Below are 27974 nucleotides of genomic sequence, written 5' to 3' on the forward strand. Positions count from 1 at the left end.
CTGTTCTTCATAAGTTCGTTTAAAATAATATTGAAATAAATGTATCCATATTCTATCACTCCAAGAATACGAACATATATTAAAAATATATCTAAGCTAAAACCCGATATGATTTTAAATGCAAACAAAAAATGTAAGTTATTGTCACAATGTTCCTCAATAAACAATTATCAGGAAATTTTGATAAAACAACCTCAGCATGCAATCCGACAACATTGAAATGACTGATTGAAATGCGCCAATTTGATTGGTTCTAAAATTGAAAATGTTCCGTGATGTCAAGAGTCACTTGCATCAAAGCATTATTTAGACAACGCTAAACTTTCCGATCTTTTTGATTAATTTTGCTGTTATTTTCCCATTAATTTGTGTTCAAGTCATTGTGATAAAGACCTTACAGTACCAACTGAAACGGTAAGCATAACATGGTCGCCTCAATTTTTTATTTAATAGCCATTTTCCATAATTGAAGATGTCGAATAATGTGGAGAACCTGTCGCCGCAAATTATTCGTGGTGTTGTTAAGGAAATGCAGGATCTAGTCAATTCACCACCTGAAGGAATAAAAGTTCAAATAAACGAAGAAGACGTGACCGATATTCAAGCATTCATTGAGGGGCCTTCGGGTATATTTTCATTGAAAAAAAGTATGGGATTGGTATTTTGATTTTGCATCCTAGGTACACCTTACTTCGGTGGTAATTTTAAAGTAAAACTGTCCCTTGGCAAAGGATTTCCAACTGAACCGCCTAAAGCTTATTTTCTTACCAAAATTTTCCATCCAAATGTAGCGGTAAAAGGGGAAATATGTGTTAATACCCTAAAAAAGGATTGGAAATCTGATCTCGGAATTAAACACATTTTACTTGTAAGTAGCTAATAAAAATAAAAATCCCAGACGCCTCAAAATTTATAAAAATGAATGTCTGTGTCTAAAATATTTCAAACAGCGTCGGTTGGTTTTACTTAGTATTTAAATATTTTTAGACCATAAAATGTCTTTTAATAGTACCAAATCCAGAATCAGCTTTAAATGAGGAAGCGGGTAAACTTTTGTTGGAACATTATGATGACTATTTCCAGAGAGCAAAGATGATGACTGAAATACATGCCCAGGTATTTATTTTTTGTGCATAAAAAACTCCCTATAGAGATATTTATCATTCATGAATGACATTAGAGTATTAAAGCCTGTCACTCGCTAGAGTAATGGTGTTACTTACATTTGAAATGATACATATTAATTTATCTCTCTCAGTGGGTGACCGGCACACTATAATAAACATATTGTAGTCTTTAAGCTTTAATCATTCCGGCTGCTAAGAATTTTGTTTTGGTTTCAGCCTCACAAAAGTAAAGGAGTGCTCACAGAAGGGCCTTTGGCAAAAAAATTGGCTAGCGACAAAAATAAGCTAACAGCTGAAAAAAAAAAGTTAAAAGACAAGAAGAGAACACTCAAACGTTTATGAGAGCCTGCGTAATTAGCTATTTGAATATGTTTTTTTTTAATTAATTTATGAAGCATTTTTAGACCTTGATTTCATTGTTTTCCAAATGTGTGTGTTTTTTTTAGCACATTTTTTGTATTGCGAAGGTGGTATTCAGTTTGTTGACGGTGTTTGTGTCTGTGAAATCAAAATGTTACATTGGTCAGTGTCTTTGGACTCGGAGCTTCTGGCTCTGATAGAGTTTTGTAAGCTACTCCAATTTGTGGGTTTGAATGAAAAAATGTTAGGGCATATCTTAAGGATGTTGACTGGAGGTACTCAAAGTCTGAAGTTTCAGGAATCAAAATAAGTGGCAGTGAAATTATTAACCTATCATTTCCTATGACCATTAGCAGCATTCTAAATACAATTGATGCCCACAAATTTATAAGGGGATAGCCATTTATTTTGTTAACGAGAGTACAATGATTTTATTAATTTGTTTTAAGTGAGGCATTTTTTTTATGTTGTAGTGCAATTAAATCTTGATTTCAGACTATTTTCTAAGTACATTGAAAGTTCCATTCAAATTGTGTTTTTGTAGTGTTTAATTTTTGTCACTTTTGAATAAATTAATTCCATTTAATTGTGGTATTATAATGCGAACTTAATCTTAAATTAGAGTTTATTATACTTTTTAAAAAACTTCTGGATTCCTCCTGCGTCGGTTTTTGTTGACTCGAACTTGCTAACGTTTCGGCAATCATGACAGTTTCACTCAAGCTCTGAAGAAGCCAACGGGATGATTGGCAAAACATTAGCAAGTTCGACTCAGCAAAAACCGACGCAGGAGGCATCCAGAAGTATTACAGTAGCCAACAGTAGCCAGTGGAAGTTTCTTTTAAACATTACGAGTTTACCATCTATTTTTTTCATGCCTTTTGTTTAATCCCCACATTATAGGGCCGCATTGTATGATTTTTATGAACTTTTTTCTAGAAGCATATTAAGAGATCATCGCCCAAGTGTGTGGATGCTACATAACTTTTTTAGAAGCGATTTTCGTAGAAAGCTTATTAGCAAGTATTTTTAAATTAAAAAAAAAATTGTACTCAAACACCCAAATTCCTCTTTACCTCTTTAGATATATTTTCCAGAAATTTTTAAATTTAATTTAATTAATTTAAATTTTATTTTTAACTCGAATTGTATAAGGAAAATGACTATATGAACAATTATTCCTAGTTTAAAATTTAATGTCTATTGCAGAGTTTCTTTTCTAGGCTAGCCACAAGTAAACAGAAGCAGATTAGTTCAAGAGAATAAAAACGATTTTATTAACATAAATAATTTAAAATGGTAATTACGTTTTGACTATATTATAAAGGACTTTTAATGAAATGAAATAAAAATATTAAAAGTTCTGGTTAGAAGGAAATAGAAGTTTTAATAGCTTAAGAATCTTCATTTTGAACTAGATAATTAAAAAAAAGAGATTTGATGGTTTTAGAAGGTAGAAAAAATATAGCGTCATATTTTCAAACAAAAAATTGCTAAAAAAGCTTGTACAAAAATCGTGTCTGAAGAAAATTAACATGCACGCTTAAATAACCTTCACCCCTAAAAAATTATTTCAAGTCGTGGACTCCCGGTTACATTAACTGCGGTTGTTAGGTCAATTTTATACACAATGTAGGAATAGGTAGCACCTATTGGATGACTTCCAAAAACTTCAACTCCATTGGATTTTTTCGTCGGCTGAAGTTTCATCAAATCTGGTATGTATATATGTTACCTTCGATGGCTAATTTTCGACTGGGGGTTTATATTTTCACCACAATGTCATTCAAGTTTGGCCACGTCCTATATTTATAAATATTCCTCTTTTTTTCTAAATAAATATAAACGAAATTTGGAATGAATAGAACATATGAACAAAATACTACATTACAATTACAAAAAATATATATTTTTACCAAGAAAAATGTCAAAATTATACTGAATACCAAGAGTATCCGTTTATTTAAACAAAAGTATCAATATTATTATGGTTAATACTGCTGCTACCACTATCAATATAATCTTGCTCTGAAAAACCGAAACGATGAAGAGATTCGTGATCTTTTATTCAGTTAAATAATTTACCTTCAAGTATTTAATCTTTTTCTTTTCTGCTTGTGCCATTTCTTTCCGTCCTTGTTGTACAAAGTCTTGGGCGGCTTGCGCCTGATATTCGATTCGATCTACTAGCCCTTGCTTATTAAAAGAACAAAAATATATAACATATAACCTTTATTACATTTATTTATTCTTACTTGATGATCTACGAGAATCGACATTTGTATAAACAGGTCTCTAACGTCCACTAGCATCCTTTCAATTTTGAGTAATTGCTGGTGCCTCTCTTCCAAATCTTGGAGAATGCGTTTCGTTTCAGCCGTTTCCGCTAAAATCTTATAAGAATACATAAAACCTAAATAACGCAAACTAACAACTAACTTCTAGGTAAAACGTTATGAAATACACATGTTTTTTCTTTGTATTTTTTGCACGATTCGATAGAGCGAATGTCGTAACTTATGGAACTATACGAAACACTTACATTGTCGGTAAAAACTTGGATATCGGCTTTTTCTTCCAGCAAGAATACCAGTTCTTCTTCAGTAACTTTGACCCCTTTCGCTCTGAGCTGAGCGTCCAATTGTGCTTTTTTTACATTCCTGAAGTTTTCTAGTTCAACGGTGTTTTGATTGAAAGTTTGTTGGAACCTAGTTTTTAGGGTGTTATACTGAATGGTTTTTATCCTTCCTTCGGCTGAAGATCCGTTTGTTAGTTTTAAATCTTCGTCAAATTCCTTCAGCTTCGTCGTAATCTGTTGGGAGATGCTGGTGTTGTTTTGAAAAAGTGACTCTATTTTAGTGTTCACGTCTACAAGAACATAATATTTTCCTAAATATTAATTAGTTCTTAATAGCGTAACGTAACACATTATTAGATCAGCTTCTTCACTATTTATGTAATTAACAATTTAAGTTTAATTTGGAACTTCTAACGTAGGAGGCAGCTTTAGTAGAATATTAAAGACATTTAAAAAAATGGTATTTGAAAAATTTTGAAACAAAAATAAATAATAAATAAAGAAAAAACAGATAAAAACATCACCTTCCATTCAATTTTTATCTTATCTTAAACATATATTTTTATATTCCCTACTTTACTTCTTCAGTCGCTCGTGACTAAAATGGCATTTATGAAACTATTTTTAAAGTATATTGTATTGAATACGTTCTTGAGTGAGTCAGAAACAGATTTTTTGTATATGTATAGAGTGTATATGTATAGGTAAATTGGACATCACAAAAGCATAATAATAATTAACATTATTATTAAATAATGATAGATAATACTACCATTGCAAGATGTTATTTAAACATTTTTTCACTAGTCAATTAAAAAGTGATCAATTGACCGGTCAATTAACCAGTCCCAACACTAGTTATGCTGAAGAAGAATGAAGGCTATTTTATAATGGCGATATATCAGCGCTGATGTCATGATTTATGATTATGATATACACAAGATTTTTTGTTGTTACAAATAAACAAGAATTTCTAGATATTTTACCTTTTTGATTAAAATTGAGATTATCCAGTCTAGTAATGTATTGTTTAATGGCCGAAATATTCTCTTCGACGCTTTCGATCCATTGTTTCAAAACTTCAGTTCGTTCGAACGTACCTCGTATATCGTTGCTTTTCGACGACGACTCATCCTGAAAATATTATGAATTAAAAAAAATGGCAGTCTCAAAACGAGTAGATGTTGGCATATTTAGGTATAGTTGTTGGGTTTTGTGTGGTTATTTTTATAGCATGACATGAATAGACCTACAGCTTTTACACGACTTTTAGGTAATTTTATTTATCGATGAAATTAGTTTCTGATACCGCGCAGTAAAATTTGGGATCGATTTAAATTACTGAAATGATATATGATCTCTAAAATAAAAACGACGGTTTGATAAAAAAAATGCTTATATCATTTTGTACCATCTTTATTAGACGCGTTTTGAGTTGTCTATCATTATGAGGAATTACCATCCAAAATAAAATATAGGTATGGTCTGTTCATAGATATAAGAAAGTGACCAATTGCTTTTGAATGGGATTATCCAAAGGTGGTCATTAACATACAATGAAACAAGATTATTACCTAAAGTTTCGGAATTTAAATTCAGGTAAGATTGTGGTCCGTAATAGAAAATAATTTTATACCTACCTGTATTTAATATTCTTTGGTTTGGTATACTAAGTTTAATTTTATTAGTAATCATTCTTATTTCGTGTGTAATACAGCGTGTGTTGAATCGTGTGCGAATTATGCAAAATATGTGCGAGTCTAGTGTATCTCAGGAGATGTTCCCGCCCAAATGTAGAAAACACTATTCAATTGAGACTAAGGAAGTTATAAACAATATTTATTTGACTCTCATTGAACGTAGTGCCAGCAAGCAAGCATCGTTAGAAGAACCAGAAACATTGACGAAAATTCCAACATCAACTGTATGAAAAATTATGAATAATCCCATTTCAGCGAGGAAAAAAAGAAGCGATGCTGACATTTTCTCGAGTGTAGATGAAAGTGATCAAGATATAATACGGCGTAAAATTTACCAGTTATACGAGGAACAAAGCTTGCCTACATTAGATATCTTAATTAGGAGGCTTGAAAAAGATGAAACCGGTGTTAAATGTGGAAGAACTACCTCATGGATGTGTATTCAACACATAAGTTTTAGATTTTAAAAAATTGACAAAAGGCAAGTTTTAATGGAATCTTTTAGAATTCGGAAATGGCGACTGGAATATCTAGAAAGAATTAGGATTTACAGAGCACAACAAAGGGCAATTATTTACTTGAATGAAACCTGGTTCGACACTTATGATATCCCGGAAAAGGGTTGGGTTGACTCAACTGATAAGTGTAAAACAAACACGCCATCAAAAAGAGGTAAAAGAATAACTATTTTGCGTGCTGGCTCTAAAGATGGTTGGATTCCAAATAGACTTTCTCTGTCTGCGAAAAATATTAAAGATTTCGCTCCTCATGTGACATAAAAGCAACAATCCAAAACTACATGTATAATAACGACATTTATTTTCACGAAGATTATACCAAAAAGCAATTAATTGAGGTTCTACAAAATTTGAACCTACGTCTGTGATAATTATGCATACAGTTTTAAGGCTTCCACCGTATCACTGTATATTTAATCCTATTGAACATGTTTGGCAGTAGATGTATAGTGCCGATATAAGCAACAGAAACCGTACATAACCTCAATTTCCTAACCCCCCCGCAGCGGGGGCCCCCCGCGCGTGGCGTCCTAGTGTCCCCCCTGTCTACCAGAGTGCGCTCCGCCCCCCACCCAGCTTGTGTAGCGTCCTGTTTTGCCCCGGTTCCGCCCGTCGCTGCTAGATGTCGCGCGCTTGTGTAGCGTCCTGTTTTGCCCCGGTTCCGCCCGTCGCTGCTAGATGTCGCGCGCTCCGACCGTCGTAGGCCCCCCCGGTAGAGGGCGGTGACGGTGCGGCGCGGAGACGGTGTGGCGCGGTGACGCGGTGGATCGGGTCGTCGGTAAACAAGTCGAGTGACTTATACAGAGTGTCTCAATAATCACGGTTTAATAAAAGAAAAACTATAGATATAATAGTAAATATTTATTAGCTCATATGTAGACAACGTAATGCTTCGTACAAGCGGTGTTTCTGGTCCATGAGATTTTCTACTTCATCGCGGACGAGGATAATTTCGTCGCCATGATCCTGTTTCAGTATCAACTCACAGCTCTCTTCTTCGTTCGAATAGGTCACCTCGATACTGCTCCCGATGTAGACTGTTATGTCGTTCCAGAACATGATTTCTCCCACCTCGTCCTCCAGAAAGAACAAAAAATCCCAAAAATCCTGGACTTGAAAATCTATGTGCTTGTTCTTGAAGATGAAACGGACACCTGAATTCTTTATTTCGAAAATCGTGTTTTCATCGATAGTGACCACTTTGTTACACATTGCGACAAACAGACTGACTTCGGTATCAAATTCAAATGTACTTATATATCAACAACCCCCCACTATCGGTGTAATTAAGAGAGATATTTACATTTAGTCAATTTGAATAAGCATTTTGCCAAAAGAAGCAAACAAGCGCACGTAGTTACATATAGCGGGATTAAAATAGTTTTTCGATCTGCCGAGATGTTGTATTCGTTACCGCAATTGTCGTTAACGCCGCCGCTGGTGTTATTGGAATTCTTGATAGCGATCGTTTGCCATTCGCCGTGGTCTTCGTAGCTCCGGTTCGCGAAAACGAAACGTACCTTGTAATTTAAATACGGCTTATCTGCGGTAGTGTTATTCGACAATGTCACGCTAAAAGTTTGTAGCTTGTCGATTCCGTTGACCTGAGCGAGTTGCATACGCGTCCACGTATCGGGCCAAATGCACCGATTATTATGATTTTTGAAACAAACGAACGCTTCAATCACATCCTTAGGTTTATGTATATAGAAAACGTTTTGTACCACAGCCGACAACAAAACAAAGTGAGCACTTAACAAAACCATGTTTCTAGCCCGAATGAATCTATCCTAGATCTCGGTATCTGCTTTTATAACACTCAAACAATAATGACATTTATTCTGGGGAGGTGCCGGGCCGTCGATATGCATTTTGCTGTCCGGTCTGTTATAGTGAACAAAGCAGGGCAAATGAGTTTGCAATTCAAAATTGTTGCGATGTCGTACTGGTAACTTATGCCACATATTTAACAAATCGTGCGGTCTCACATGCTCCAAGAAATGTTGCACAGGAATCAATTCAAGTTGATCGGTATCCAAGCTTGTAAAATCGTCGAAGAAAACTAACTTCTTATTCATTGTTGTGAAAGATCGATAACTTTCTTAACAAATCCCTAATTTGTTTAAAGACACTCTCTGTGGGACAATTAATTGCGACAAGACTCAAGTCTATTTCACCGACTCTCGTTAATTTATTCAAAAATTCGTTGTATTCGTAATACGTTTTCTCTTTGAAAAAATACAAATGTCCGTTGGTGTATCGAAACGCGCCCGACAAATCGTCGGGCAGACCCGGAAACAGTTCCGTAGTAAAACCGTGTTCACTCGCACTCAAAGAACACTCGTCTATTTCTGCATAGTAGCGTTTACCGTAAAATATATACGTTCGACCGCCATACGTATTAAAAATAGCGTTCACTGTTTTACCCGCAGGCACACCCAGTCGCTGGACGCTTTGTCGGTCGCCCACTACCGTGAAACTCGGGAAGTGAAGTAAATAAAACGAATCACCGGTGACTACCAAAAGTTGTCCGTTGGGTCTCTGGTAGATATGCGAAATAGGAGCGTAAATAGGGACATAATCTGATATCATTTTAGGTTCCATGTAGACTTTATCACCTAATCTTATTATCCAAACCCATTTGTCGTAAAATAGATACATATGATGGTTAGACGTAACCAAAAATATGGATGGATTTACGTGACACAAATCTGGTACTTTTGTTTCGTTTTTCCCTATCGGAGGTTTCGTAGTTGTGGTAGTAGTGGTAGTTGATGTTGTTGTGGTCGGAGTTGTTACGCGGACGGTGGTTGTGGTTTTTTTACCATATAAACGTTGAATACCTGCAACATCGTCGTATGACAATGTCTTAGAATTTAAGCTATACCAAGGGTACATAATGGCATTGCGATCGTTACTGTGCGCCAAACCCAACGTATGTCCAATTTCGTGGAACAACACAGTAAACAAGCTCGTTTTTCCTCCGGGCGCAGGCACTTCTAAACCGTAGTACCAATCTTCGGATTTATCCAAATGAACTTCCACGCACTCTTGTTGTTGATTTGGAAAAAATGCATGTCCTAATATGTTACCCCTTCCGTCAAAAGCAAAAGGACAGGATTCGTTCCCTTTACATCTTATGCTTTGTCTGTGGGTAGTATATTTGTCAGACATCAAAATCATTATATCCGGCTCTGAGTAATTTAAGAAAAAATTTAAATTTGATTCATCACTCCATATTTTAAAAACCTCGGTTGCCAGCACTTTTAACTCTTGATAGTGACTGGGCGGTACTTGAATATACCAATTTAAATCCGTTTTCTGCCATCGCGAAACAGTCGTGAAGGCATTTTCTATTACACCACATCGGGGTTTATTTATTAGTTCGACGGTTTCGTTATTAAGAGTACCATCCACCGGTAAATTATAGAAATCCTGAAAATCCATTAGGGCACGTTGCAAACTCGACGCATTGATCTGCGTTAAAGATTCGTTGTCGTTAGGTGAAAGGAATCCGAATTTTTGTAAATATTCAATCACACCTTCCTCGGGCAGCGCGGCGACTATCGTCGACACGTCCGAACAGGTAGTAAAGACAGCGTAGCATAGCAACAAGACTCTCATCTCGTTCAAGGTCAGTAAAATACTAAAATGTATTCGGTTCCTAGCTAATCTTTTATAGGTAAAATAACAAAGAGAAGTGATGAACCAAACGCTTTTAGTCGCTATTTTGCGTGAGATGACGCAGAATATTACTCGAGAAATGGAACGAAAAAAGAATTATACTTCAATAGATTACAGTTTCGCAGTTTGTATTCATATCATAGCATTAGCGTGCTTTATTTTTACGTGTAAATGTATTATTAATTTTTTTGGATTGAAATAAAAAGTCTTATTTAAATAAAGAAAGTTTTATTTCATACAGGGATCCTTGAATACAACCAATTATATAAAAGGGCAGAATTTCTCAACGCGCACATGCGCAGTCTTCCTCCGGAGTGAAACATGCAATGGGCGTGATCCGGTTGAAATTTCGGCGGATTCAACCAATTATCATCATCGAATTTCTCCACGTTAATGACTCTGCATGCGACATCCTCCTGATCCATTTTCGACATTAAAAATTCCATTTTTGATCTTCCTCTCACGTATATCAAGTCAGCATTTTCTATCAGTAGTCCGATCAACGTATCAATGTCGGAATATTGAACAAAACCAGAACTGTATTTGAGACCGTGATGATATTGTTCGAGCCAGCGTACCGTTCTTTTTTCTGCACCGGTCAACGTGCAATATTCACGCGGCGGTTTCAAAACGTAATGACTAATTTGACATCCATTGTAGACAGCCATTTCTTTAACGACAAATCCATCTTCTAACTGGAAGCCTTGAATATCTACCGCAACGATGCGCATTTTTAATATGACTGGTTAAGATTAGGTTCCTCCGGCGGTATTTATGTTAGATTTCGAACAATCTCGCTGAGCGGTAGTTGTTCCACGATACAATCGTGAATGATGATGCAATAGGCACGTGTATTCGCGGGAAATCCCTTTTTTGCTTCGATGTCTAACTTTACGTCGACAGTGCTGGATTTTACACTGTCGTTTCTTCGAGAACAGTCAATGACGAAAATCGCGCAGTTTTTGAAAGCCATATAGTCAAGCAACGCAGTTTTTTCCTCACATCCCTTATAACTGGGGTAGAAATCCGTGTAATTGTGATGCGCTTCCACGAAGTCATTCTTTTCAAAATCTAATCGTAAACGTTCGTGAGGGTAATATTCTCCGTTTAGTGTTAATCTTATATCCGTTACGTCGACGTGATCGAAAAGCGTCGCATTTTTCGCTTCGTTGTCTTTGCGATTTGTTTGAAAAGCGACTATTACGTATCGGGGGCTTTCGATAGCCGCGCACGTCTTGACAGACCAAATTTCTTTGGTAGAGCCCGCGGTTAGGGCAGGATATTCATGAAGTTCCCATCGTCTATAGGGTATCAATATGGGTTGATCTAATCTAATCGATTTCAGCAGAGCCAATTTGATTTCGTCGTTTGGAAATATGTGCTTGACCCTAAGATCGACACTATCAATTTTTAATTCCGCCGTTGTTTTAATTGCACTGGCCGCAACACCGCCCATTGGTTTAATTATCATACAATTTTTGTCATGTCTGGCTCTTACCAATCTTATGGTTTGTTTTCCACAAGTTATCATATTATAATCATTAAATATGTTTAAAAAGTGTCGTAACGGGATTCGCATGCTAAAATGTCCATTTTCTGTATCGTGAATCGCATTTTCAGGGAAATTCCAGCCGGAAATATCTAGATGCGATGAGTCATCTTTCGAGTAACATAGATAACCTCTAATCGTACTAACTATACCCGGATCACGCACGCTATCCACTTCTTTCCCATTCAGCTCGTACGATATAGTTTCAAAAAAAAATGCTCCTGCATTGTTTACAAATTGCACTTGGTCGGTTCCCGTGAGACGTTTCAGCGATCCCTTAATGCAAATAGCAGCGTCGTACATAAGCAGCCAGGCATCTCCTTGATTGATCGTGATCTCAATGGTGTCGTTGTTCAAAAAAGATTTCACAAAGGGATGATAGGTGCGGGTCTCCACGCGCTGGATAGATTCATCAAATTTTGGCTTTCTGTGTATGTCGAATATTTGATTCGATAACATCGTAGCCCAGTGATCGGAGAAATTGTTTGTTGCTCAATGTAAGACGACCTTTACGGATACGCCTCGGTTTTGTTACTAACCCTACCGTTTGGATGTTCGCTTTTTTATATTCACCAGCGTCTCCGATTGAGTTGAAAATCAACATTACGTTAATTTTTTAAGTTCCAATCTAATGATGATTTCTTCACCTCGGAAATTAACCAACTCAAAGTTTTGATCCAGAACCTGTAGGGTAATGTTGTAGATTTGTCGTTTGTTTACTGGCAAGTACGTTAGATATTTAGGAGTTTCGTCGATGGCGTACCCCGGATCGACGGACAAGGCAAACTCGTAAATTGTGTGCGAAGGTCTGTCGTTGTAGAACGCTCCAGACGTTATGTTACTATCTACATGTATCGTTCGCACTTTTATTATATCCACGGGTAAATCTGAGGAATGCATAATATTGGGCTCCAAAATTTTCTGTGAAAACCCCAATAATTTTCCGATACTGTCCGAGTGTTGTTTAAAGTTTACCCCGTATACGGGGCTGTAGATTTCACACTTTATCGTATTATTGTTGGGTTTGATTGATATCTCCTCTATTAACTTTGGGATCGTATTCTTCTCTTCCTTATTTTTTGGCAGATGTTCGTTAATGTAGGTTTCAATGTCGCTAATTTCATAGGACCCGGTCGGAATTTCAATTACGTTTTCTTTATTGTTACCATCGAAGTAGTAAAATTTATTCGAACCCTTATCTATGTTGGGAATGTTGTTGTAAGAGTGGAATCCAATCAGCGCTAAACCGTACTCTACATCTTCATCCAACTGCAGCGGATTGACAAAGTCGATGGATAATGTCGACGTGTTCCCTTTTAACGTAAATATGATCGACATGTTGACTGCTTATAGGTCCGCGATTTCAGTCCTTTTTATAGAGAAATTGCAAACACAAATGACCGCAATTGTATTGCGTAAACTTTTGATATCTATCGTGATTATAGTAGATATTGGCGCTGTTGCCGAAATATTTAACAAGTTCTGCGGGTGGTTTAAGGTTACCGAAACTGTCAAAATACTCAACATCGTTTCCCTTCCTCTTTTTGTATGCTACCCAGTGGGTTCCTCTATTTCGACGAACATCCAAATTTACGATTCCGCATTCTTGCGATCTGATTCGACGGGGTAAACTATCTCGCATAAAAACACCCCTGAAGTGAGGAATTTTTAATTTGCGCGCCAGAGATATTAAATCGACGTCGTATAGAGCCCTTCTGGGTAGCTTTATTGGGAGTTTTTTTGTTTCTTCAGATAAAGACCGAATCCGCCGCGCGGACTCTTTTTCAAGAATAGACCCGATCCCTTTTTTCCAATCTCTTCCATAGCTCGGTTATGTCGGTTGTCCTCTTCGAGTTTCTTTCGTGCGTTTTTCGCATCGATGACAGTTTTAGCGATAGCAGCGGCTCCGCCCGAGAGCGAACCTAAAGCCCCTAGCGCTCCTAATAACGGTAAAAGTGGTAAAATACCGCCCGATTTTGATTCGAACGGTATAATTCTAGGTACCCTAATTTTTTTACGTCCTCCCGCTTTTCTTACAGCGGCTCTGCCAGCTCGAAGCGCTTCCAGTGCCGATCTTCTAAGCATTTTAGGGTTATCGATATGAAACAATTGTTTCTTCTTTAATGCATTGCGAACCTTTTTCACGACACCCTGTCGAAACGAAACAGAGGGACGCCGTTGTTGACCCATACCGAGCTTACGTTTAGTTTTCATAGTCGCGGTGACAAAGAATGCGGCAGCTTTTTCACCAAACTTTGCGTCTTTAGATTTTACTCGCTGCCACGCACGCGTTTCCAATTCTTTATCCGCTTTATGACGTTCGTCTAACGATTTGTTTTGCGAATAGGCAATGTCGTGTACCTTACACGCAGCGTCCAAAGGATTCACCCCGCTATCGCCTCGGTTCAAGCGTTTTTCCAATTTTGTACCGGGACCGCAAAACTGGTAACCCGGAATGTGTACTTCAAAAGGTAACTTGTTAATAAGCGTGTTAACGAGACCACTTCCGGACGCGAAGCATAACATACTAATTAAAGGAAATTGCTTGTGTCGTATATATATACGAGGTGTCTCGAATAAACATTGTAGTCATGCGGGTGGTGCAGCAGAAACTCAAGCTCCCCATCGATAATTTAGATTTGGTTTGCGGAGATGGTTTCTTTAACAAAAGCAAACACGGTCAACTGCTACCCAATTCATTTAGGGCGGTGTTTTGCGGACCTAGCGGTTGCGGCAAAACCAACACCATGTTAGCGCTACTCTTTAACCCCAACGGGGCAAGTTTCGAAAATGTTTACGTCTACTCAAAGTCGTTGTATCAACCAAAATATCAACTGTTATCTCGCGTATTGAGCAATGTCAAAGGAGTTGGATATTATCCCTACAGTGAAAGAGACTCGATAATCGACCCCAGCGACGCGAAAGAGAATTCTCTGTTTATTTTCGACGACGTGGCGTGCGACAAGCAAGATAAAATTCGCGAGTATTTTTCGATGTGCCGACACAAGGCCATCGACGCTATTTATCTCTGTCAGACATACTCCAAGGTACCCAAGCAATTGATACGTGACAATTGCAATATTGTCGCGTTGTTTAAACAGGATGACATGAATTTACGTCACGTTTATGATGAACATGTCTCACCCGACGTTTCATACGACACGTTTAAACAAATTTGTTCCGAGTGCTGGAAAGAAAAGTACGGCTGTTTGATAATTGTCAAAGATTTCGACGTAAAAAACGGACGCTACCGCAAGGGTTTCGATAAATATATAAAAGTCGATATTTAATTGTCGATAGAAACAGTCATGAAGGCGACGTCCGCCGACATCGCCGACGCGGCGCTAAAAAAAAAAGTAAACGAGTTGTCTAGATCTATTCGAAAGAAGTATTTAACATTAAAATTGGGTAAGAGCGAAGAGGATGCGTCAATTCGGAAGCTTTTCAAACCCGTCAGCGAGCCGCTAGAACGTATAGCAAAAATAAAGCTATCACCGTCACCGGCAGAAATAAAAACTGAACGTCGAGGTGTCAAGCGGGAACACAAAAAGGAACCGAACGAAGAAACAAAAAATAAGGTTAACGTATCATTTTTGCCTATGGAAGAAATTCAGGAAACGCCGGATCCCAATAAGAGCGTTGAGATGCAAAATATCGATGAGGAGGAAGATGATGTGTTTGACACATCGAGCGTGGCCAACGCATCCCTTCAATCATACCTGGAACAATATCCAGAAATTTCCCATTCATATATTCAAAATTTATGGGTAAAATCGCCCGACACCGATATTGTTTACGGACCCGTTTACGACAAAATATCATCCAAATGGTTTCTCGGCAATAAATCGCTGGATTTTCATCAAGGATCTGGCGATATTATTGTAGACGGCGAGAGATATTCCGGTACCCGCGGCTTGTATAATTTGGTGTTTTTGAAAGATCCCATAGCATACACAAAAGACGATTTGGCACAATATAAAAAAATAATGGAGGCTACCCAGGTGCACAGGGACGCGATCGGACGTTTGAAAGGCGCATCGACTGTACCAAAATATACCAAGGTCATCCGACCCTTAATAAAATCTCAGTCGCGTTCGTACTCGTACAGCGGTCAAGGTTATAATATGCGTTATAATGACGCTCCTACTGAATATGTATACTGGGACGACGTCAATGAACTCGTAGAGCGTCTGAAATTACTAATCGCGTCGAAACACGCAGGCAACACGTCTCATGATAACGAAATAGTTTCAATCGTTGAAGAGCTAAAAGAATCAGGTTTTATACGTTAGTTTAACGATGAGTCTGGACAAGTTTGGACGTTCTAGCGCGCTGCGCTCTAAACGACCCTTCACTAATACTGTGATTAGAAGCGCCCTCGACTATATGCCAGACGGAAACGTCAATATGAACAATTTAAAAATTTGCAATGTCCAAACGCCTAGCGATGACGGTGACGTGGCTAACAAAAAATATGTGGATGAGACAAGTAATTTATTAAAAATTGCATTGAGAAAGATTATTGGACAGAAACTCGAAGCGTACACGAAAAGATTACAAATTGAAGACAAAACTAAATTCTCGCGTCTTGAAGAACAACTGAAAATGAGTAGCACTACACTCGAAAATGAAATTATGCAGTTTCGCGAAGTTTTCCACCAAAAGCTAAGCGAAATGAGCGCAAAGAAAGATTTGGAAAAGCACATGACAAAAGTCGCCGTTTTGTCACAGCAATTTCATGATATTGTAACCAAAATGGAGCGACTTACGAACGAAAATGAGAATATAATGAAGGTATTGAAACAAAGGGTTTTAAATCCTCCATCGCAACCGAACACACATTATGAATAAAGAGAAGGTACAACTGGTTCGAGAACTGCACAAGCCGGCACGCAGAAATTATGCTCGCCGCCGGACTATAATACGAGGGATGGATGACCTGTGGCAAGCGGATCTGGCCCAATTAGATCGCTACAGCAAACAAAACAGAAATTTTAAATTCGTGCTGGTTGTGATAGACTGTTTCTCAAAATATGTATGGTGTCGCCCGTTGAAAACCAAAACCGGGGTCGAAGTCGCCAAGGCGTTTTCCAAAATTCTCAAGGACGGACGGCACCCTCAAAACTTGCAAACGGATCTCGGTAAAGAATTTTACAACGACACGTTTCTGAAACTTGTGGATAAGCATAAAATTAACCACTATAGTACGTATAGCATAAAAAAGGCCTCAATTGTCGAACGGGTGATACGTACCCTCAAAGAGAAATTGTTTCGACATTTTTCTTTACGCGGGACGTACAAATGGATCGATGTGCTCGCCTCTATCGTTGATGAATACAATAACACAAAACATAGAACGACGGGTACGAAACCCATCGATGTGAGTAAGAGCAACGAAAAGAGAATTTTGAAAACCGCGTATAGTAGCATAAAAATATTCGGTCCTCGTAAACTTAAAGTCGGCGACATCGTTAGAATCAGCAAAGTCAAGCACGTTTTCAACAAAGGTTATACACCGAATTGGACCACGGAATTGTTTAAAATTGTTAAAGTACGGGTTACTAACCCCGTAACGTATTTGCTTCAAGATATGCAGGGTAAACCCATAATGGGCGGATTTTATGAAGAAGAATTGCAGAAGACAGTTAACCCGGACTTATATCTCGTCGAAAAGGTGTTGCGCAGACGAGGCAATATGGTTCTCGTGCGCTGGTTGGGATTGGATAAGTCGCACGATTCGTGGGTAGACAACGTAGACGTTTTGAAATAAATTTAGTCTCGATTTAGAAGTTCTGACATAAATACGTGTATATGATGGCTCAAGAGAAAATTGTGACATCCAACGAATTGTATAATTTATTGGAAAATTTCGAGTTGCAATTTCCTTCATCAGAAGTGCTCCCGTCCAGCTTCGTTCCTGTAGAGCAACAAACCAAAAAATCTGCGACCAAACGAAAACAAAGTGCGTCGGTCGTATCCCGCAAGAAGAAGAAGAAAACTACCACAAGTGAAGCGTTTGCAGCTCCAACGTCATCCGCTGATTGGCTCGAAGTGTTCACGGACGGTAGAGAAAAAAGTGTCATTTGTGAGGCATTCAATTTAAAAAGAAACTTGGCGTCTCAGTTGTCGGGATTAGAGTGCAATATCAACGAAATTGAAACACAAATTGCGCTTTTTAATACAGACTTGCAAGTGGCGCGGATGCAAGCTCAAGAGTGCAAAAGAAAACTAGAACAATTTAATAATTTAGCATTTAACGAAATTGTAAAATAGTAATAATGTATATAATAAATAAATTATACAATTACAAACTTCTGTGTAATTATTATGCGGTGTTGTGGTGGTGGTAAAAAAGAAAATAGCGTCTAAATATATACATGTTTATTCTTGTTGCAATACAATGGAATACAATCAATACATAAAAGTCTTATCTACAGTTACATATGTTATAATAAAACCACAGTATTAATAGTTCAATGGACTATCAGAAAAGCGTAACTTTTTTCCATATTTCCTCTCATCGTGAAGCATTAAATTACATTCATCTTCAGTTTCTACAGTGAACAAAACTTCTTCAAAGCAGCTTTGACACCAAAATTGTTTATCGTGATATACATCATTCAAATTATTTATATCCAGCTGTAAATGATAGTGATCCAATAAAAGTCTAAAATTTTTCTTTTTAAATTTTTTAACTACTTGAAATATAAAGTGACAAGATTTACAAACTAAAATTTCCGAATATTTTATCCTGTAATAACTGACCCATAAACAGTAAGCGGATTCTCCGTCAAAATCAATGGTTGGAGTTGCCAAAATGCTATTTCTGTAAGACGATCCAAATCTCTTATTCAACAGAATGAATTCTAAATTTAATAAAGAATTGCCATCAGACTGGAGCGCTAATTGTTTAAGGTACTTCCATCTATATTTCGAATAATATTTAAATATTAGTATCGTTAGTTTCCAAGGCAAAGGTGACTCAAGCAAAAAATCAGCACTACACCTAATATTTTCGCAAATTGTTATAATACAAAGGCTTTCTAATGTAAGTTGTTTGACCATAATCTGTAACAAAAATATATTAAAAAATAATTACGGCACTTTATAATGTCCCCACGGAAGCGTTTCATATGAATTCGGCAAAAGATAACGTTTATCGTCTAAAGGACTCAAGGCAACTTTTGTTTGTTCGATGCTAAATACATTGTGAGTGTATGAACGAATGGTTCGTTGAGTGGCGTACTTTTCCCTAAAATTTGTTAAGCATTCTACGTAGTCATCAAATGAAATTTTATTTTTTACAATATTGTACTGAATACCCTTTGACTTTTTAACTACCGAACCCGTTAAAATTTTGAAAGTATACATTTTCGACCTTAACCCCGCATAATGACTAATGATGGTGCCATTAGTCTCATCCTTCATCAACCCCAAAACCTTTTTGTTGATTTGCGGTATATTATAGGGATTGTCATTAGGATAATCAGACGTGTCAAATTTTGTTAAATCGGCCTTAATAACGCTTTCATATGCGTCATAACATTTGATATTATAAATGAAACTGTCCGTATCCATGTATTGAATTTTACATTTTTCGGGACCCAAATTTGGAAGCATGTAATTATAATGAAACTCGTACATGGTCGTTTTCGACAAATCCAATATGGACATTCCAATATAAAGTGGCTTATTAAAGCAAAGTTCCGATTTTTTTAATTCTATAAGCAACAAATTGTTATCAAGTATGGTTCTACTGTGAAATCTAGGACTAGAAATTAAATTTTTCGCACCGTAGCGACCATCCCACGCTTTAACAAATTTAACAATACGATGCTTGCGAATGTTTTCCATTGTTTTACCGTAAGCGGCATTATTAAACAATTTGTATAAATTTATACCAAATTTTGTCTTTGCTTGGGTTCTTAATTTATTATTATGATCGATATAACATTTCAACCAACGAGATTGGTTAAATTTTAATATTTTGTGAATTTTCTTTAGTACGAGACCGTTTTTGAGAGCCTGTTTTAAATTGCGATAGTGTATGACGTATTTTTCTTTATTATACAAAGTAGTCATTAGTTTTGGTAACTTTGAATTGGGGGGCACTCGATGTTCGGCACAAAATGGAAAATCTCTATGTGTGTCATGTAATTTCTGCGGGTATTCCAGGTCTACCTCTAGGATATATCCTTGGGAAGATTCATCTGGAATGTTCATGACATTAAATGAATCAATCTCTTGATGAGACATCCAGTCGAATCCTCCGTAAGGAAGAGGCTCGCACATGGCCTTGCCATAGAGGTTATTGACGTCAAAGTACATGATATAGGAATCATCCCTGGATGAATCGTAGTTGGGCATATATTTATTGTTGGCCTCCGCATATCTACCAACACACACCGAAATTCCACCTCGTATAGCCCGCTCGATAAACATAATTTGGTCAATGTCGCGCAAAAGTTCTAAACGACATTTTGTGAATCTAAGCATGCAATCCCATGTATACCCGGGCATACTGAAATACCACGCCGGATCCAAAACGTGTGTTGCCATACAAGTTTTTCGAAAATTTTCGAATATATCTGCCAGAAGAATAACGTCGGTTTTTAAATACAAATCTGAATACTCGCCTAAATTTTTTATTTCAAACGACTGCCAAACACTTTGTGCGTGGGAATATTTTTCTTCACTAATATTGCTTTCACTTAATTTATTATAGAATTCTTCAATCGGGGGTAAAGTTGTTTCATTTAATTTGTCTATATGGTCGATGTAATCGTAACAAAAAATACCTTTTTGCGACAGTAAATTTAATTTTGATTCGTCGAGATCGGAAAATTCTTTTCTTAAAATATATAGTTCATTTTTATCCATACTGGAAACTAAATTATCCAGAGATGCTCCCAAAAATCTAAACGAATCTATAAATCTAAATTTTATGTTATAATCAGGTTCGAAATATGTAAAAGAGATGTATTTTTCCTTATTAACCGGAACTATGGATACATAGCTTTTTTTTGCTAAAACCGGAAGCAGGAAGTGGCTATCGTATCCAGAAAGGTTCTGGAATACTACGGGCACTACAAATATTTTTTTAAAATTTAAATTACAAGCCTGATGGGCAAAACCTCTAAATTTACCAGTAAAATGATCATGGTCACGAACAATAACATCTTCTTTTAAAAAAGGTTTTTCACAAATATGACAATGACTCGACCTTTGATCTAGACTAATTTCACTATCCATTGGTATAATATCCTTAAATTTTGAACGAACAAATTTTGATAAATTAGATATTTCCTCCACGAACCAATCAATACAATCTAGACCACGATAACTTTTGAAAAATGATATTGAATCATCATAAGAACATTTAAAGTAATATGCAGCACTGTAAGCTTCGTGCTTTTGGTATTTCGAGGTTTTATCTGAAATTTTCAAATTTACTTTTCTCAATTGACTCTCAAAATCGGCGTAAATTACAAACGGAGTCCTTTGTTTATATATATGGTTTCGAAATTCAACGTAATCATATTTGGGAAAAGACACTTTATACTCATTGAAACTGGAACATATTGTTTCGTGGTCATGTAGACGAGTTTCGTTATTGAAATAATTCAAACACCTATCGCAAATGTATTTCTTGTGATTATATTTACTGAGCTGTGAGGAAACTAATCGAGACAAATTTTTAATGTAACAATAGTGATATTTTATTTCTTCATAATCATTATCTTGCGGATCAGGATCAAAATCATTAACTTTTGGATAATATTTATTTTGTATTAACAACAAATTTGAATGTTTTTCGCGTTTTTCTTTTGTTAATCGTGCAGGTAACACGGAATAAAAACTAGTTTTTTCATTTTTATTAAGCTCTAAGATATAAACATTGATGGAAATATCATTGTCTTTTTCAAATTTGCTTATTTTATTCATTTCCATAGGTGTTTGTAAATTTTCAGTTTTCAAAACACTTTTGTAGTATGGATATGAAGAGGGTAAATACTGACGAAAACGTGCTGGAAAGAGTCCGCATACAACTGACCAATAAAAACACGCTTGATCGTCATTTCTAATGTTAATACAAGCCCTTTTATTCGCAATTTCTTTAGGCAACTCAACGAAGGATGACCCGTTACCCATTTCAAATTTATTAATGTTAATCTCTAAATAAATAATATTATTTAAAGCCCACCCGGAATCACGTTCCTGAAACTCTGACATTTGATTTAAAATTTTATCTTGCACATTTTCAACAAACCAATCATTCAATTCTGTTCCTAAATCAACTACAGCATTTCCGGTACTCAGATATTTAACATCAACTTCGCCTTGGACATCATTTTTTGCCTTAATAAATTCACCGCAAAATGTGGTATTTACTTTCAGCAATAAAAATTTCTTTAAAATTTGACTAATTTTTTGTTGAAATATTGGACGAGAATCGTTTAAAAATTGAATTAAATCTTTATGAAGTAAATTAATTATGACACCGGTCTGAACTCTTCCCTGGAAACACGACGCTACCGATTCCCATACAACCATTTCATTTGTGTTTGTCTCGCGGCTACTACTTTGTAATCCCAATCCAAAATGCTTATGTTGATAATTAAGAATAATTTTTCTAATAGCTTTCAGATGTTGAATTGTAGTTTGTAATTTTCTTTTTAACCCAATAGAGAAATCCTTTTCGTTAGAAACGATTTGGTTGCAAGATTCAATATTTTTATTTAGTCTCCTAAGCCACACATCACTATCTCTAAGAGTGAACTTGTCGGAAATATGCTTTTTTAATTTTTGTAAGGTTAAAATTAAGATTTGCGCTCTATGAATGATCTGCTTTACGCGCATCGTGGTTTATTAAATATATAACAGTAAATAAGACTTACCCTGTATAATATGTTGATTAATTTTGAATTATTTTGAATTTCTTTAAAGAGTTGGGCTTTCCAATATCTTTGGATCCCTCGTAGACCAGTTTGTACTGCCCCGACGCAAAGTGTTCTAGTCTCGGACGGAAAGCTTCTGTCACGCGAGTAGGAAGAAATACTACGGAATTTTCTAATTGCAGCAACACGGAATTGCCAAATTTTGTATTAACAATTTTGGCTCTAGTAATTTTAAACGGAACGCCTATCGGCAATTCATGCAGTTTGACAATCGGCTGCTCAAAATCACCTTCTGCAAGACAGGTTTGATTCAGTTGACTTAAGTCCATCTATAAATTATTATTAATTATTTTATCTCAAAATTAAAAAAATAAAAAAAACTTACGCTTAAGATTGCTGCTATTCTATTTGCGGTTACGGGTTGAGAGTACTAAGATGATCTTTAGGACCTTTATAAAATAATAACAAATGTTAAAGAATTAAAATAAGACAATAAAAAAGGTACTTACTGCTTTTTTGTACGAACACCAAACCACTAAGTTAGCTTCCACGTTGCACGAATAATACCAAAAACAACTACTGACAAAACAGAGAAAAATGAGATGTATTTATACGGTGCGAGAATACTTTCTAAAAGTTAACAAACGAAGACACCTCCACATGCGTTGCAACAAATTTTTCCCATTACGTTAATCCCACGGAGCAAATATAAAGGGGGCAATTAATTATTATTCTCAACAAGCAAAACAACTTGACATTTAGACTCGGCGCGTTTTGAAATTCCACATCCCATACGGAGATTGTAAAAAATGAAAGCAAGTTGGCCTTGATCTTTTGCGGCAACATACGTTCGTCCAACGTCCGAAACGGTTGCGTTCCCGTGTGAAAGCGTGTTGACCTTGAGACTCCTACCTGCACGGTTGTCTGGCGACAACATCGCGTCTATTCAAATCGGCGTTGGTGCTTGTGGGTAGAAGACCTTTCGACTTTTAATTCAACCATGGAAGGGAGTGCATGTGTATAAATACGTTGCATGTGTATTATAGACTATATTCAGTGCAATGAATACAGAAGTGCGATGTCCATTTCCCTACGACCCTACAACTGGTAAGTTTTATATTTTAATTACCTTTATACAGTGCGCGTCTTTTCTTGTGGGTTTCAGTTTGGGTTATCACTTTTTTGGTTAGTTTCTACCTGTTTTTAAAATATGATACTCATCTTTTTTACGTTGCATAATAACCGATTTAAATTGAGTGTTTTTAATAGCTTTTAAATGACAGTGAATGGAAAAGGGAATTTTGGCTTTTAAAAAATAAACAATTTTTAAATTTGTTTCAAAAATGTTTTATTTTTTGTACTAAAAAATTGCAGTTTGCCTTTTTGACAATAATAATCGAATTAAATTGAGCGTTTTTAATATCTTTTAAATGACAGTGAATAGGGAATTTTGGCTTTTAAAAAATAAACAATTTTTAAAATTACTGAAAGTTTTGTTTCAAAAATGTGCGTTTTATGGGGAAAACGCGAAATATATACATATTTTTGTTTATTTTTTGTACTAAAAAATTGCAGTTTGCCCTTTTGACAATAATACACTTACATTTAAATGACAGTGAATTGAAACGTGAATTTTAGTATGCGCGTATAACTTAAAAAACAATTTTTAAAATTATTTGATAACCCCCCTTTTTGGAAGTTTTGTTTAAAAAAAAAATGTGTGTTTTATAGGAAACGCTACATATCATACTTTGTTTTGTTCTAGAAAAAATCGCGGTTTGTCCGTATGACAAGTCGCATATTATGTTGGCGCATCGCTTAGGGCGTCACATATTCAAATCACACAAAGAGTACCGGGGGTTAGAATTCCCGGTACGACATGAAACGACAAGGGAACATCACCAGCAGCAGGAGCAACCCGGTGGATCAAAAGAAACAAAGGAGCAGCAGGAGTACCCGGGTGGGTGGTCGACGGAGTGGGACGGCGAGGAGTGCACTTCGTATTTAGATTTCCTCCGGGAACGGGAAGAAGAACAACGCAAGGAACAGGAACAATGGGATGGTCGACTGAATCGACATAAAAAGAAGAAGAAACTCCTCGCCAGACCAATTTTATAAATAAAATAAAATAAAATGTATTAAAATTCAAGTTTATTTAATTATCCTCCCGATCCACCGCGTCACCGCGCCGCACCGTCACCGCCCTCTACCGGGGGGGCCTACGACGGTCGGAGCGCGCGACATCTAGCAGCGACGGGCGGAACCGGGGCAAAACAGGACGCTACACAAGCTGGCGACATCTAGCAGCGACGGGCGGAACCGGGGCAAAACAGGACGCTACACAAGCTGGGTGGGGGGCGGAGCGCACTCTGGGAGACAGGGGGGACACTAGGACGCCACGCGCGGGGGGCCCCCGCTGCGGGGGGGTTAGGAAATTGAGGTTATGTACGGTTTCTGTTGCTTATATCGGCACTATACATCTACTTTTGGCACCAACTGAAATCTACCATTCGTCATAACAATGTTTTTCCCCGTGTTAACGGCAATGTCGTCGAACTTATAAAAACCGAAGTTTTTAACATCCCTCCGCAAAATTGGGCAAATTCTGTTAAACATATAGAAAAAGCGAAACAATCGTATAGCCACATTGCAAATAATATAGAACAAATAATAATTAGAACAGGCGATGATAGCGATAGTGATACTGATATATTATGTGAATAATTTTAAGTAATTTAGGTAGGTAATAAAAATAATTTGTAATTTTATTTTAGAATTGAACATAAATAAATAAATGTTGTTTAGTATCTTTCCTAACAAAACCCCAAATAATTAAATTTTAAGCAAAGTACGGACCTGTTCGGCCATATTTCATTCTTAGAGCTTGCCCGGGTCTTTCCTTAATTCGTATCAGTTAGTCACTTTATTATATCTATGAACAGACTTTATCTAGTCTATGAAAAACTGAGCACAGTGTATATATCGGTATATATATATACAAAAACACATTGTATTTCACTTTTTCTCGAAAATTTAAGATAAGAGGATTTGTGTTACACCCTACTTGAAAGGTTTTTTTAAGTATCTATAATTTCTAATCTATTAATAAACTTTTTAAAACTTTCCCATTAAAATGGAATTTTGAAGATCCGTCAACGGCTATGAGAAATACAATCATATTTGCTTTTGTCCATTTTCATATTAGAATAATTTGCATAAAAAAAGTTTCAAGATGAGTCTTAAGGCGAATCCTGCCGTCTATAATCTCTTAACAAAAATTGTATTGCATATATTATTTTTCCGACAACCGCCATAAAGATACAACAATAAGACAAGTATTTTATTTATAAAAGCGTCATTGTTGTTGCTGAGTTGCTATGGTAAAATTAGTATGGGTAATATAATTATCGTTCGCAACTGTGTATGTAAACAAAAACACGTGGGAACGTCAGTTTCGTTTGATCTACAAACATCAATTTTTGGGAAAACCCGGTGACTAGTAGACATAATCTTAATAATTTAAATAAAGCTAAAACTATATTTCAAACTGTGGTGATATTTGTGAATGTTAAAAAAATGGCCAAAATTAATCCGACTTCAAGTTCTGACCTGCAAACTGGCTTAGCGAGTTTTTTTTTTTAATTTTTAGGTGTTTCCTACCTTGAGTTCGGCGAGTTCGACTTGTACCTCAGCAGCACCATCTTTTCGATCACGCGCCTAAAAATTACCCACGGTTCGTATACTCGCAAAGTTCCAATCAAATGTGAACAAAATATTCTGATAATTTGTTTAAGAACGCTAATTAACTGTACCTTTAGTAGGTCACCTAACCTATCTTTCACCATAGCGATATTAGCAACAAATATATAATCGCGTTTCCTTTGACGCTGTTATCTTATCTAAATATAATCGCCTCCGCCCTTCAAACATTAGCTGTATTCGGTGTTATAATACTTCTCAATATCTTTTTACCTAAGCTTTACTCTTCTACTTGTTGCACATATACCTGCGGAGAATTTACTGCGCTCTTGTTGCTTGAATAAGGAATCTATAATTTATTGCTTTTTCCTTTGTGGAAAACCTACGTTTGATGGTGTAATGGTAATTCAAATATTCGTATAGGCGGAACTACATGTATAATGGGTTGCCTGGGGTACCGAGTTTCATCGTTTAACTGCTTGAAATAATTATGTGACAGAAATTATTCAATTTGTATTTTTTTTTGTAATAAATTTGTTTAAGCTTCCTGAATTTAGCAAAGGTGATAATGTCATGTAGGTAGATGGGGATACTGCATAAAATTAAAAACTTGACTGGCCAAAAGGTTTTTTTGTGCACTGCTGTGTTCATCACCACATTAGCAGTGCCAAGAAATTATTTCTCGCTGCGTAATATGGAAAACTTCAGCACTAATCATATTCTAAAGCAGCAAGTTTTCAGACCATTAATTCTTATTTTAATTGGAAAATTGCGAATTAGTTGGTATTCGTCGACGTCAAAGCTAATGATAAAAACCATTACATTCGCTTAAAAGAAGAAATGAAATCAAATAACTTTGTCACAACTCAGAAATGATTTTGGTTAGAATTTCATATTCAAAGCTTTTGGTTAAAAAGGTACGGCAAAACCTTGTTTCAATTTAGATAGATGCGTTGAGTATTTCTGCAAAGTTAAAAGTTATCTACCGGTCTGGGTGGTAAATCCCAATCCAAAGTTTTTTACTGCACGGACATGCATCCTTCGAGTGTCAATAAATCATTGAAGAGTGCGGAAGAGTGGAGCTTTTAGAAACTAATTTTGTATATCTACAGGGTAATAATTCACGAGCTATTCTATCGGGTGGCCTGTTTATTATGAGATGGCATCTTAGAACTTCAGAACCTATAAAAAATATCAAGAAAACAAAAGTTGTTTGGATTCGCTCATACTTTTAAATATACAGGATGCTGGTTCTTATTTTCTTTCTCGATCCGTTAGTCACAGATGTTTTGTGTGAAAATGTTGAGTCTTTCATTATGCCATTTTTTTTACCAGATTTTTCACATGTTTTGTTGAATCTTTGCATCTATAATTATTGTTAGCTTATACTTTTTATGTAAATTTTGTAAATAAAACCGGCATATTATCAGAAAAAAGTAGTAAATAACACGTTGTTTATTTTAATTGACATAAAAAAATTCTTAATAAATTTAAAATAAATGTTTCACTTGTCTCTCTTCTCAAAAAAAATTAATATGTAATGGTACCTAAAATTTTCACAGCCCGCGAAACTGTCCCAAAAAATCCATTCCCTAATTGCCTGTTATTTGTGTTCTATCGCATTGCTTTTTACACTGCCAATAAAACTTCTAAATCATCCTACATTTTAAAATGACTTACTTTTCCAAATTGGAATTAAAAGCGTATATCGACACCCAAATTTTAAAATGTAATGTAAAAATGTATCTAAATTCGTTTTTACTGTTACACAGTGCTTATGTCCAGTAATTAACTAACTAACCAACCACATTAATTTCAACCTTATTTTGGGATATCCCCGGGTTGGTTCCACATCGATCAT

General features: G+C 36.2%; 3 protein-coding genes across 6 annotated transcripts; 2 read left to right on the forward strand and 1 right to left on the reverse strand.

Annotated features, from left to right (window-relative positions):
• Nucleotides 1-269: 269 nt before the first annotated feature.
• LOC132703832 (ubiquitin-conjugating enzyme E2 S) lies at nt 270-26170 on the forward strand. Of its 2 annotated transcripts, XM_060673335.1 has the most exons (6): nt 270-414; nt 473-626; nt 681-868; nt 988-1116; nt 1344-3205; nt 26064-26166. In XM_060673335.1, exons 2-5 carry the CDS (start codon nt 473-475, stop codon nt 1467-1469), a joined length of 597 nt encoding a protein of 198 aa, XP_060529318.1. In that variant the 5' UTR covers nt 270-414; the 3' UTR covers nt 1470-3205; nt 26064-26166. The 2 variants fall into 2 exon arrangements, with proteins under 2 accessions (XP_060529318.1, XP_060529319.1); XM_060673336.1 differs by lacking the exon at nt 270-414 and having other exon boundaries at nt 26064-26170.
• LOC132703831 (syntaxin-1A-like) lies at nt 3425-27527 on the reverse strand. Of its 3 annotated transcripts, XM_060673333.1 has the most exons (8): nt 26387-27527; nt 26227-26334; nt 26075-26131; nt 5052-5199; nt 4030-4355; nt 3743-3880; nt 3573-3683; nt 3425-3515 (listed from the first exon to the last, which is right to left on the reverse strand). In XM_060673333.1, the coding sequence occupies exons 2-8, from the start codon at nt 26257-26259 to the stop codon at nt 3447-3449; spliced, it is 882 nt and encodes a 293-aa protein (XP_060529316.1). In that variant the 5' UTR covers nt 26260-26334; nt 26387-27527; the 3' UTR covers nt 3425-3446. The 3 variants fall into 3 exon arrangements, 2 of the variants coding, with proteins under 2 accessions (XP_060529316.1, XP_060529315.1); XM_060673332.1 differs by having other exon boundaries at nt 26227-27527; XR_009619168.1 differs by having other exon boundaries at nt 3500-3515; nt 3573-3679; nt 26227-27527.
• LOC132703953 (uncharacterized) lies at nt 23382-24532 on the forward strand. The gene is made up of 2 exons (XM_060673533.1): nt 23382-23521; nt 24180-24532. The coding sequence occupies exons 1-2, from the start codon at nt 23476-23478 to the stop codon at nt 24530-24532; spliced, it is 399 nt and encodes a 132-aa protein (XP_060529516.1). The 5' UTR covers nt 23382-23475.
• Nucleotides 27528-27974: the final 447 nt, after the last annotated feature.

The sequence above is a fragment of the Cylas formicarius genome, unplaced genomic scaffold (genome assembly GCF_029955315.1).
Source record: "Cylas formicarius isolate icCylForm1 unplaced genomic scaffold, icCylForm1.1 PGA_scaffold_6__28_contigs__length_40554024, whole genome shotgun sequence".
NCBI lineage: Eukaryota > Metazoa > Arthropoda > Insecta > Coleoptera > Brentidae > Cylas > Cylas formicarius.